We start from the raw sequence: 13,936 nt of genomic DNA, 5'->3' as shown, positions 1-13,936 counted from the left end.
TACAATGTCCAAGTTTTCTCATCATTGTGATACAAGTTTCTCAGTGAATTATAGTTGATTACCTCACTGAATTATCTGCTGTTACCCAATTGTAGCAGCAGAATTGGATGTCCTGTCGTTTTACGCACATCCGTGCGTAATGACCTATCCAAATGGAATTCCCCTGCACTGCGCAGCGCGGAGATTACTGGTGCACCAAGCGCAGCGGGGTATTTGTGCACTAAGAGCTGGTTAAGAGTTGCTTTTAGGGGCTCTTAAAATTGCTGCACGCAAAGAATTGCAGCATTCTGACGATAGCAGAAAGCAAGCGATTTCTGGTTAAGCTTACCAGGTAACATCAGAATCAGAGATGGACAGGGTTGTTGCCTCGTACATATTAGACTAGGAAATGTTGCCAGTTTCAACAGTAGAATCTTTTTTAATAGATTGTGGTGTAGAGAGAGCAATATTGTACGCCTCATCAATACACTCATGCTACTTCCGCATTAGTGTCAATGCGGGAGTAGAAAGCTGCCCTCTGGTGGATGCACCCTCTGCCAGCTTCACAGTGCTGGAGTACAGCACTCCGCTTGGCCAGGCTGGCAGGCAGTGAGGGTCTGGAGGTGGGCATGGCGGCTGGCAGCGAGGCAGGGGCCAGACAGTGGGCACGCAGGTAAGATACTTTTTTCCCCCTGAACCTGTTGATTATGATTGTCTTGAACTCAAAAATTGCAAGATTTTGAGTCCAAGGCAAATTTCCCCATCGGTACAAAAAGTGTATTGTATTGTATTGTATTGTATTGTATTGTATTGTAATGATATCTTCGCTTTTACTTGGTTGATTTGCCTCAAATAAAAATTAGCATGGAGTGTAAACTTTACACAGCATTTTCTGTTGCTGGAAGTTGTCTGCAGCACTCAGGGTGTGTTTGCCCCCCCCCCCCCCCCCATCCCCTCCCTTGCATGCTGTGAACTAGCCACGTGATGTGATCATGCTGGCATGTTATTAAGATACAAGTGTGTGTTTCTGCTTATGTACGTAATCCTGTACAGATTCATTCATCATTTTAGCTGCTGTCTTTGTTCAGCAGTGTGTGTTTCTCTACACAAGAGATGACTCTCCCTCCTCTATCTGACACAGGGACACTGAGGAGTTAAACTTAAACCCAAACCTAAACCCAGGGTATAGTGGTTCAGTGAATGTGGAGTGGAAGGTGTGGATGTGGATCAGTGTGTCAGAGGAAACACTGTAGAAGGACAAAGAGCCAGCAGGCCAGTCCAGATACACTGCTACTCTGCCAGAGTCCCCCCACTTCTCTGGGGAGCAATGTATGGCTTCTCTGTTATTGTGCCAAGCAGCACCACGAGGGCCATCCAGACTCCAGGACTTTGCATTCCTTCCAAGCCAGCAGTCGTCTCCCTCTCCTCTCCTCCTGATTCCTTTGTAAGTCACTCCTGCATACACCCATCCTTTCCACTCAATCTCCCAGTAACAGCGACCAGTAAGACCATTTCTACACAGGACTTGGTAACAGTGATCAAATCTCTCTGGGTGATCAGGATATGGCTGCTTCTCATCTGTCACCTCTGTCACCTTTCTGTTGTCTTCGGACAGGAAGAGGTTTCTGTGTGCTGTGTTCCGGTCCAGTGTGAGTTCACAGGCATCTGATGGAGAGAATACACAATACAGCAGCAGATTATCATCTGATAGACCTGCTGTGATTGTAATTTATTGATTAACTTGAGTATTAAATTAACAGTTTCATTTTTGTAAACAATTATTTATGTAGTTATTTAGTCAAATGAGAAAAAGACAAACAACCTCTGAGAGAACAATATCAGGCGCCAGATCTTACCAACAGTTGTTGTTTATTTTGTTTATTTTAGTTTTAGTTTTTTGTTTATTTATTTATGCAACTTTTATTTTGATTTGTGCGATTTCACGGTTGCTATACTTGTTACTCCATTCACCACACCGTGTCATAAATATTGCCTGCAGTGTGTGTATTGTGTACATTAACATATTTTTATTTAACACGTTTAATAAATGCTTTAATTTCATGATACACTATTTCCACCATCATCTTCACTCACAGGAGGATTTAAATCAATGAATTTCTTTAAGTATTCTGATCACATTTTTCCGCAATTGTACCTGGCCAATTCCCCCTGCTGTCCTGGTCATTGCTCCACCCCCTCTGCTGATCTGAGGAGAGTTGTAGACCAACCAGAGGAGGCACAAGTGCATTGACCAGGACGCCTTAATCCAGCTTCCCACCCGCAGACACGGCCAAATGTGCCTGCATGGATGCTCAACCAAGCCGGCAGTAACAAGGGCGCTTGAACCTGCACTGCCCTCTATCTAACTAGTGGGATGTGTTGCTTTGTTTTCATAAATCAAACTAAATACACTTACATTTCCTCAAACCTGGTTTCAACCTCTGCACTCCACCATGGTCCACACTGGGGGAATGAACAAAATCAGATCAATAGATTATCTTAGATCAGGGGTCGGCAATTATTTTTCATGGGGGCCACATGAGAAACCCAGATTGTTGCCGGGGCCCGAACAAATATTGTCATGCCGTAACCCATGGATGGGTAACTTTGATGATAGAGAGGGCCACAAAAAATGTCCTCGCTACCAGGGCCCGAACGGCGCCAGCATGAAAAATTTGGTGCATTTGAAGCCACGTTTAGAGGAATAACTAATTTTAAATTAACAGTTGTGATGTCATTATTCAGTCTTAACCACCAATATTTCATCCTTTTCTCACTCACTCCTATGTCACCACCTGCTCTCAGGGCTTGAAATTAACTTTTTTGACCACCTGCCAATATGGCTGCTAGATTTTAAAGTTACCAGCCAATTAGAATTTCCACTAGCCAAAATGTTTTTCTTGAAATAAATCAGAATATGAGTGGGTTAATTTAAGCATAAGTATCAGTAAGTGGCCCGGGATGATCAAAGCCTGTGTTGAGGGTCACACGAACAAAAATGCAGTCTTGAAGCTAAATAAATCCAAAACCAATGAGTTAATTATTTAAATTTCTAATTCAATGTAGCCTTTTAGTCATAAAGATTATTGAAATATATTCCATATTCCAGACTGAAATGCTATAACAGAAGTGGAGTATTGGCCAGAATGACATGAACATTTGGACACTTATTCAGCGGGTATCTTGCATGTTGCGTTCAGGTGCACTGTGTAAAAAAAATTTTTGTTTTTTTTGCAATTCCATCGCGGGCCACACAGGTGGTGCCCGCGGGGCCGCATCCGGCCCGCGGGCCGTAGTTTGCCCATGTATGTCTTAGATGATGGAAACATGTGGACATGAATAAACTTCACTATGAATGAGTCAGTGTGACAGAGAAATGTGTGACTCTCAGCCTTCTAGCAGATATTGCCTCCCCATACCTGAGAGAGTCCAGTCTCCAGTCTGGATCCTCCAGTCCAGCAGAGAGCAGCTCCACTCCTGAGGCTCCTGGATGATTGTAGCTCAGGTCCAGCTCTCTCAGATGGGAAGGGTTGGAGCTCAGAGCTGAAGCCAGAGAAGCACAGCCTTCCTCTGTAAGCTGACAGCCTGACAGCCTGCACACATGCGCGTGCACGCGCGCACACACACACACACACACACACACACACACACACACACGCAGGCACACACAGCATAGTTTATTGATTGTTTATTACACCAATGATCCAATACTCCAATGATAGGTTTTTGCTTTCATTTGGTCAGTTTGGCAGTTCTTGCTCCAGTCTGCTGCAGAATCTTAGAAAGCCTCTTTGGTAGGTCTCAACAATGGCAAGAAGGGGAAATATTTAAATATGCTGATTGAATCCAGAATGCAATTCATTGGAGATAGCAGATGAGCAGGGGAGAGGTTGTCTGTTGAGAGGCTTCCTGATCTCAGGTACTGTTGGATCTCCTCCACTAGAGAATAACTATCTTATTGTATCTTAAAATACTGTGAAAGTCCAAATAACACAACTGAAGTTATTTTTTACTTTTTTACTCTGAAAATAACATCACAGGTGAGGATTCTATTCACTGATGTGAAGCTTAAGCTGTATATACAGTAGGTTTTAAATGGTCATGTGTTGACCAGGTTGAGTAATCCTGACCTGAGAGTTTCCAGTCTACAGTGTCGACTCCCCAGTCCAGCAGAGAGCAGCTTCCCTCCTGAATCTTGGAGGTCATTGTTACTCAGGTCCAGCTCTCTCAGACTAGAGGACTGGGAGCTGAGAACTGAGGCCAGAGCTTCACAGCTTCTCTCTGACAGCTGGCACACACTCAGCCTGAAGAATAAGTCATGAAGACAAACAACTTTAAGCTGCATGTAAAGCGTTGTTTAAATTATCATGTGTAGACCAGGTTGAGGAATCCTGACCTGAGAGTTTCCAGTCTACAGTGTGGACTCCCCAGTCCAGCACAGAGCACCTTCATTCCTGAATCGTGCATGCTGTTGTTACTCAGGTCCAACTCTCTCAAACTAGAGGACTGGGAGCTCAGAACTGAGGCCAGAGCTTCACAGCTTTCCTCTGTCAGTTGACAGCCACTCAGCCTGAAGAACAATTAGTGATGAAGAGGAACAACAACTTAATTTGTGTTTCATGGGTCTCCTCAGTAAAAACATTAATATCGTTAATATACAGTTATGAATGCACCTACACAGCTTTATTGGAGGCTTTGATGACTGGCAGCAGCCTCAGAAGAGCCTCCTCTGAAGCAGAGTATTCCTTCAGGTCAAACACATCCAGCTTCTCTTCTGATGACAGTAAGATGAAGACCAGAGCCGACCACTGAGCAGGGGAGAGGTTGTCTGTTGAGAGGCTTCCTGATCTCAGGTACTGTTGGATCTCCTCCACTAGAGAATGATCATTCAGCTCATTCAGACAGTGGAACAGATTGATGCTTCTTTCTGGAGACGGATTCTCCCTGATCTTCTTCTTGATGTACTCAACTGTTTCCTGATTGGTCTTTGAGGTAGCTCCTGTCTGTTTCAGCATGTTTTGTAGGAGATCCTGATTTGTCTGTAGTGAAAGGCCAAGAAGGAAGCGTAAGAACAAGTCCAGGTGTCCATTTGGACTTTCTAAGGCCTTGTCAATAGCAATCCTATAGACCTCTGTCGCAGATGTTTTGGTGAAAACCATCCACAGTCCTTGGAATGTCATTTGTGGCTTGAGCATTACATTCCTGTTTCTGTTGAGTGACAGGACCACATGAACAGCAGCCAGAAACTCCTGAATGCTCAGATGGACAAAGCTGAAAATCTTGTTCTTGTCCTTCTTCCGCCCACGCTCCTCTTTAAAGATCTCTGTGAAAACTCCCGAGTACACTGATGCTTCATTGAAGTTAATGCCACTCTTTTTTAGGTCCTTCTCATAGAAGATCAGATTTCCTTTCTCCAGCTGGTGAAAAGCCAGTTTTGCAAGTGACTGAATGTACTGAATGCTGCTTTCTGTGCCATACTTCTTTTTTGTCTGATCGATCTGAAACACCAGGAATTCTGTGTACATCTCAGTCAGGGTCTTGGGCAGGTCTTCCCTCTCTCTGGTTTCCAACAGATCCTTCAGAACCATAGCAGATATCCAGCAGAAGACTGGAATGTGGCACATGATGTGCAGGCTTCGTGACATCTTGATGTGGGAGATGATTCTGCTTGCCTGCTCGCATCTGAATCTCTTCCTGAAGTACTCATCCTTCTGTGGGTCAGTGAAGCCTCTCACCTCTGTCACAATGTCAACAAAGTCTCCAGGGATCTGATTGGCTGCTGCAGGTCTTGTGGTCATCCAGAGGCGAGCAGCGGGAAGCAGTTTCCCCTTGATGAGGTTTGCCATCAGTACTTCTACTCTGGTTGGCTTTGTCACATCAATAGACCACTCTTCATTGGCTATGAAGTCTAGTTGAAGACGGCTCTCATCCAGTCCGTCCAACACAAACAGCAGTTTGAAGTTACTCTTCTCATAGCTGGTGTTTCCAGATGTTTGTAGTTTAGTGAAGATTTCATTAAGAGCCTCCTCCGTGATGTCTTTGGTTTCCCAGATACATTCATGAATTAGTTCTGCAAAACTAAATGTTACTCCCTTCAGTGAATTCAGCCTGCGGAAGGTGAAGGGGAATATGAGATGAATATCTTGATTGGCTCTTCCTTCACTCCAGTCCAGGATGAACTTGTGCACAAGGAACGTTTTGCCGATTCCTGCAATCCCATTGGTCAGTACTGTTCTTATGGATGTGTATTTTCCAGAAGGGTGTTTGAATATGTCGCTGGGTTTGATTGATTCCTCTGTTTCTGCTGTCTTTCTTGATGTCATCTCAATCTGCCAGACCTCATGCTCCCTGTTGATGTGTATGTCACCCCCGTCTGTGATGTAGAGCTTTGTGTAGATATCATCCAGATGTTTCTTATCCTTCCTCTCTGACCATCCTTCTTGTGCACACATATACCTGTCCTGGTGGTTCAACTGGAGTGCGTGTTGGTACCATGTGATAAGTCGTGGAGGCTTTGGTTTTTGCACCAGCAAATCAGAAGAATCTGTAAAAGCAACTAGTATTAGGTTGTGTGTCCAGTAGACCCATCTTTTCTAGCTGGCAGCACTAAACAAATGCTTGTGAGATAAATGAATAGCCATTTGAAATTCAGTGCCGCTTTTTGTTAAAATGTAGGTGCTCTGAGAAACACAAAAATGTTTTCACTGTCAACATCAATACATCCAATCCCTTGCAATAACAAACAAGTACAGATTCTGTTCAGGAAATGAATTCCTCTAGCTGCAGCCACTAACCTGACTCTGGCAGATGGGGCGGTATTGGTTATATACATGTAGGTCATGTGGCCACAGTGCTCCATTGGAAAGACAGAATTATTACAGTACCTCCGCCAAGGAGGTTTTGTTTTCGGCAGCAGGATTACGGAAAAACTACTGGTCTGATTTTCATGAAGCTTCTTGGAAGGGTGTACCAAGGGCCAAGGAAGAACCCATTTTAATTTTGGAGCAGATCCGGATTCAACTCACAAACAAGCGATAATAGCGAAAGATATAGACGGTTTTCACCAGAGCGCAACCCCACAGCACTTCCTTTTTCTCAGCATTTGGCAAACTGCAGAAATATTCACTCGACATCGTTACTTTTGTTTTCGCCGCTCAGCTGTATAGACGGTTTTCACGGCATGGTCAGTCCTGCACTTGAATGTTTTTTTTTTCATTTATGTCCATAGCAAACACTGCAACAGGAAGTGAGCGGGGGTTCAATTTAGAATGTTTTTGTTGTCAAGTTAAAACCGTCTATAGCGAATGATATGGATCTGGCTCACAAACAAGCAATTTGTAGCAGACTGGACTATTGGCCTTTGCCAAGGTCTGCGCTCTTCGAGTTTCCTTCTAGTTGACAAATGGATTTATATCACCATGGTGGAAGAGGCAGACATCCAGTAGCCTAGTTTTGCTCATAAGGGTGCTACTTCATATTTATTAGTAGCCTAGCTTTGCTCATAAGGGTGCTACTTCATACTTATTAGTAGCCAGCTTTGCTCATAAGGGTGCTACACTTCAAATACCTGGGGACTGAAATAGACACTTCCCTGTCCTTCTCCCAGCACACTGACTCCATCTACAAGAAGGCCCAGCAGCGCCTCCACCTACTGAGGAAGCTCAGGGCTTTTAACGTCAGCAAGGACATTTTAACCCTGGTTTACAGATCCCTCATTGAATCCATCCTCACCTTTAACAATTCATCCTGGTACAACAACGCCCTCACCATAAAACACAAAACCAAACTCTCACATAACCAATCAGGCCAGTCAAATAATCGGTTCACCCCAAATCCCCCTGTCTGAATTGTACAACCGGTCAGTCATTAGGAAAGCCACCCACATCACACAGGACCCCTCTCACCTCCTTCACCAGTCCTTTCAGTTACTCCCCTCAGGTCTCTCTCACCTCCTTCACCAATCCTTTCAGTTACTCCCCTCAGGTCTCTCACCTCCTTCACCAATCCTTTCAGTTAGTCCCCTCAGGTCTCTCACCTCCTTCACCAGTCCTTTCAGTTAGTCCCCTCAGGTATCTCACCTCCTTCACCAATCCTTTCAGTTACTGCCCTCAGGTCGATGCTACAAAGTCCCACTGGCCCGGAAAAATACTCACAAAAAATAATTCATCCCATCCGCAATCACCGCCCTCAACCTTTTAAAGGCCCATTCCGTCGGTTCTGGCGAGAAATAAATGTGCACAAAGTGTTTATTATTGGCAATGAGAGAATGCGCCTTGACGTAACTTAAAAATGGCGACCAGGGGCGTTTCTCTCAGACCAGCCGTTCAGAACATACATGGAAAAACCGCAGTTTCGAAGTGGATAGCATCTCCCGCCACAGCTAGAGGATGTGACGTCTCGCGCGTTCACGAGCTTGTCTCTTGTCCTAGACGCTAACAGGAAATGGCTGAAGTAGCTTTTAACGTTACGTTCGTCGCTAGCTGCTAGCTAAAGGAAACAACAACACAGACTCCAGAAAAAGTCCAGACTAAATAAATAAATATTTATCTAATGAAGCCCGTCTGGCCAGACAGCAGCAATGCTGACCGACATCGGGGGGAAACTAGAGTCAGGACTGTGTTTTCGGTTCATGAAGGAAACTTGCTGCTTGTAGCTACTGTAATGTGGTTTTGACCAGATAACGTTAGCTGCTTGCTAATGGATTTTCAAGATTCAAGATTTTTACTGTCACTCCGTAGTACAAGGATCTGACCACCTGGTCAGAAACTCTGCTAACATTACTGTCTTGTGTGAAGTAATGCAACCCTAACGTTACTACCGTTATGCTTATGGTCATGGAACATTATTGTTTGACTGCATTTAGCTGCGGTGGTGAGTCTGCCTGAACGTTAGCTTGATGCTATATGCGGCTAACTAATAGATTTAGCTATATTTATAGAAATTACCACCAGCCCCACTAACGTTACTGTCTTGTGTTGATAATGAATCTAACAGTCGGAAATATGCCTAACGTTAGCCTACTGTCTGTTATGCTTACGGTACATTGTTTGACTGTTCAGTTTGGTCAACTCCACTTCCCGCAGCCAGCAGGCTCTGACTGCAGTTGGCTGCAGTGGGACTGCACATACTAGTAACGTTAGCTTGATGCTAATCGCGGCTAACTAATATTAATTTACATTTATAGAAATTACCACCAGCCCCACTAATAATGTTACAGTATTGTGTGGATAATGAATTTAACAGTCGTAAATATGCCTAACGTTACTGTTATGCTTATGAAACATTGTTTGATTGTTCAGTTTGGTCAACTCCAGGCATTACACGGTACCGTACATACAGGGGGAGCAGGCTATTTCCTGGCTTGTGCTAACATGAGTATCGACTTGCCCGCAGCCAACGTAAGCCAAAACACGACCAAACATGCCACAATAACGTCCCCTAATTCATCCAGAATCCTTCCTGGGCATCTCGAGGCTGATCTGACCGATAAATTGTCCAGTTTGCCGTTTTCAAGTGACTTTTATGAGTTAACGTTACAAAGCAACGAACAGCTCTGCTGTTGCCAGGCAACTGCTTGTGCGCGTGCGAGTATGGTGCCCGCGCGTCAGCTCGTTCACACGCTGCCTGCAGTTACACTAACGGCCACCGGCGTCAGTAATAGTGAGTATTGACGGATTGGGCCTTTAAAGTAGGAACTACATTTTAACTTTTTAACATTTCTTTAACTACTGCACTTTGACTCCCCTCCAGTATTGTCTTTTAAATGGGCACTGCACTTTTAACATCTTAACAACACTGTTTTTGTCAGTTTTGTTTTTTATTATATGTGTCTGTGTTTTTTATGTGTTTTTGTAACATGCACCTGAGCCTGGTCAAATGAAAAATGTCTGTTGCGTTGTGACAGACAATAGTTTTTGAATCTTGAATCTTGAATCTACTTCATACTTATTAGTAGCCTAGCTTTGCTCATAAGGGTGCTACTTCATACTTATTAGTGGAGGAAGCAGGTTGTAGTGTTAGGGGGTGTTTCCTTCACAACATTTATATCTCTGTTTTCCAGGGAAAGGTTTTAAGGAGCACACGTGCTCTTTGATGCACCCCAGCTTCGCAATCACATACAGACCAAGGCTAGGGTTGAGTAGTCAAAATAATAGGTCCTAACTGATGTAACCACTTTTCCTTGACCTCTGGAAAACATCATGAAATCCTAAGGTAATAAGGTCTTGGGGTAAGCCTTTTACTAGGCTACGTACGTAGGCTACTAAGCTACGCTGGGCTCAAAGTGCCACTGAGTAACAAACAGCTAGCTATCAAGTAGCCTACAACTAAGTCACACTAACTTTTGTTTTTAAGAAAAGTGTGTTGTTTTTTAGCAATGCGTCTATTCCTTGCAGCTCAGCCGCAGATCTACATCTGAATACTGTTTCATACGCAGCAGATCGTCTAGTAGAAACACTGACTGGAGGGGTTGCTTTAAAGGAGGAGAAGAGAATGACTGAATCACATTACCAAACCAATAAAATAAGACAGTTAAAGACATTCTTAATCATTGTAAAAGCTACACAAAATGGTCATTGACAAGACAACCAACATGGTAGCAAGGGCAAGCTTGCCTTCCGTCTGACTGCTGTCAGGGGGAAGCTGAGGAAGAGGAGCAGATTCTGGCTGACTGGAGGAAGCTCCTCTATTCTCTGAAGTCCCGCCAGGATCACTGACATCCACTGAAAGAGAAAGACAGACAGACAGGGGGGGAGAGAGAGAGAGACAGACAGACAGGGAGAGACAGGGAGACACTTACATAACTATTCACTTGTCACCAGTATTTAGGTAGTTAGCATTAGTTAGAACAATTAGCCTATGGAAGGCAAACCATTGCAAACTGTTTTCCTCTGTGCAGACCCTGTTCCTGTTTAATTAAAGCTGAATTGACCTGATGTCTGTCTGTCTGCTCTCTCTCATCTTGACTGAAGTCTGCTGGTCCTGCGTTGGCTTGACAGCCACCGGAGGCCCTGATGGTCTGATGGAGCTCCAAACCCTTTTCTCTGCTTCTATACAGCACTTAATGGGACCGGCATTACATTCATCGTCAACTCTCTGACAATTCTGTGACAATGTCAGCTAGATTTCCTGAAATCTAGTCTGCCTATTTTCTGTTCAGGGATTTATGCAGTTCAACACCAATTTCAACCACAGTGATCCCACAAACTTGAATCCACTTGCCTACAACTAACACAACTAAATACTGGTTAATCTTAGCCGTGTCTGGTAACAGGGTTCTTTATCAGGTCAACCAATCCATCCTATTCAAAATTGTGGTGGGAAAGACATTAGTAAGTGTGTATAATATTTTGTGTCCAGTTGGCCCCTTGTGGCCAGACCTACTGAAGTGTCCTTGACCAAGAAACAACCCCTAACTGCTCCACCGGCGCATAGCTGGTTGAAATTGAGATTGAGATTACATTGAGATTTAGTGGTTTGCAGAAAAGTAAAATGAGAGACTGTGGATGCAGAGTAACAGGTACTAATAATCTAGGCGAGTGTTGGCATAAAGTGTTGTGGTCACAATCAATTTATGAGATATGTGACAGCATTATATACTAGGTCTATGTTTTTCACATGTCTTACCTTCAGCTCCTGACAAACTCTGCATTAGATCATTCCTGTTGATCTTCATCAGAACCTGCTTGGTCACCTCCAGAGAGTTTTCGCAGTAGGTCTGCTCCATCAGATCCACTGTGTCCAGCCTGTCTGCATTCTCCAGTCGGCTCTTTGGGATGGCTGGGAAGCCTTCCAGGATGTCGGCATACAGGAACCACTTGAACTTTTTGAAGTCTTGCTCTCCTAAAGCATCCAGTGTTTGGAAAAGGAGCAATTTTGTCGCCATCGTTGTGTCCTTTGTGTGGGTAGTGTATCGCCTACCACCGTGGAGACCCGGGTTCAATTCTGGTACTTCCGGCTTGGTCAGATGTTCGTACAGACACTGGCCATGCCTGCAGGTGGGAAGCCGATTGGGTATGTGTTCTGGTCGCAGAGAAAAATCTTCAACTCAGAGAACAATAATGCATTGCATTGTCTTGGGATACAAAATGAGTTAAAAATACAATAATTTGTGATTATTTTTTAATGTGAAGGTTTGGCAACATTATCTATCACGGTTATAGTGATCAACCACTTATATATTGACAAAAAAGCTTGGTCCCTGAATCTGCACCAATAACATTCCTTTACTTTATATGTACTGTATTCATGTAATACATATACAAATGTCAATTAGATGGTAATCTGCATGAGAAATAATGAAAAGAAAAAAATTACCATATGCTTGTATAGTGATCAATTTCACCCGTCCCAAGGTGATCACTATAAGAGGAGTGCACTGCAGTAAGCCAGTCAAATGTAATAAACCAGCCAAACTGCATCATGCCTTAGCCAGTATATCTCACAAGAGGGCGCTCTCACTCCACACAAAAACATCATCTATGACAAATCCTAGTTTGACTTTTAACACAGAAACCATCAAACTGCATTTCATGTTGGCGCATCACATATGTGTGGTGGCCTGCAGAAATCCTTCACATGTCGCTGCTGCCCATGGTTGGCAATGAGCCAAAGAAGGTTGGAAAAATGAGTTTTGCAGGTATTTTTGAGAGATTTGGCTACTTTCATCTCCCTGGTTCACCATGGTGAATAATTATTGTCATAAAACAAAGGGAAAGTATTTATTTTTATGTTTTTGGTGAAATGCCACTGCAGAAAATATGTAGAAAATGTTTAAAGACATTTTTCTCATGTTTTACTTTTAGGCACATAACATTAAAATACTCATAACTTTTGATCTGAAAGAGCTATCACAGTCATTCAAAAAGTTATATATACGGGAGAGTTTCTAATTCATGGAAATATCAAAAATGAAAATGTAAAATTCCCACCATGTGAAGTTTTTTTTTTGCACCACATCATTTCCTCTTTAGGGTCTTCAATTCAGTTTATAGCCCCTTATCACACAAGCATGTCTGAAATGGCTTTACATAGCATCACCACAGTCACTGCATCATAGGTGACATCACATACTACCCAGTTTACTAGATTACATTACGATACACAAACACAGCATGTCTTTAGACTGTGGGAAGAAACCCAGGCATACATGGACAGAACATGCAAACTCCACACAGAAAGGACCAGGGTGGAGATTCGAACCCACAACCTTCTTGCTGTGAGGCGATAGCGGGGAGGGGATGTAGATAATATTCTCCTATGTTTACATGCAGACATTACATTACATTCGCAAACTCGTACAATAACTCCAAAAGAAATGAATCAAGACAAACCATTTAGAAATTGTTTTCACTCTCACACACTCAATATCTTAGGCTATATCTTAGACTTATCTTAGGCTATTATATTAAGTTTGAACCACTGAAAAACACATTCATGCGCATTTTTGCGTATGTATAATGGAACCCGGTCACCGTGTGAGCGGGCAAAAGCTCACTGACCAGTTACAGGAGGGCTCAGAGACTATAAAGATGTTACGCGACGTCTGGTTTAGTGTGCTACACTCTGTTCACCAGTAGAGAGCGTAGGCTGATGGAAAACATGACATCGTCATGTTATCTTCAACGATACAGTCATACACTTACACAATACAATTACACAGGGTTCATGTTCCTGATCCTTATACCTGAATTCACATCCATCAAAGATGTGTACAACGTGTTTGCTAGTGCAGTTCATATAAATCGACTGATAAATCTAAGTTAAATTCACTCACATTGGGTTGAAAATAGTTTCATCTTTCTCCGCCTGGCAGCTCCACAGATCACAAACTGTCTGCGACTGTAGAGAGCGATATCTCATCTCATATGCAGATTTGAGTGCTGCACACAATTTCCACCGAGTGTGTGGAAAAACCCTAATGCTTCATTTCACTAGTGGTTTCCTGTCCTCGCTTTAT

General features: G+C 43.3%; 1 protein-coding gene across 1 annotated transcript; it reads right to left on the bottom strand.

Annotated features, from left to right (window-relative positions):
• Positions 1-1,000: 1,000 nt before the first annotated feature.
• LOC310788611 (protein NLRC3-like) lies at positions 1,001-11,863 on the bottom strand (the record flags this gene model as incomplete). The annotated part of the gene is made up of 7 exons (XM_083650138.1): positions 1,001-1,644; positions 2,396-2,442; positions 3,399-3,572; positions 4,110-4,283; positions 4,376-4,549; positions 4,657-6,523; positions 11,605-11,863. 7 exons carry the CDS (start codon positions 11,861-11,863, stop codon positions 1,082-1,084), a joined length of 3,258 nt encoding a protein of 1,085 aa, XP_083506264.1. The 3' UTR covers positions 1,001-1,081.
• Positions 11,864-13,936: the final 2,073 nt, after the last annotated feature.

This window comes from Poromitra crassiceps (genome assembly GCF_964638095.1).
Source record: "Poromitra crassiceps genome assembly, chromosome: 13".
Classification (NCBI taxonomy): Eukaryota; Metazoa; Chordata; class Actinopteri; order Beryciformes; family Melamphaidae; genus Poromitra; species Poromitra crassiceps.
The sequence above is the reverse complement of the archived record's forward strand: the minus strand, read 5'-3'. Positions and strand labels throughout refer to the sequence as shown.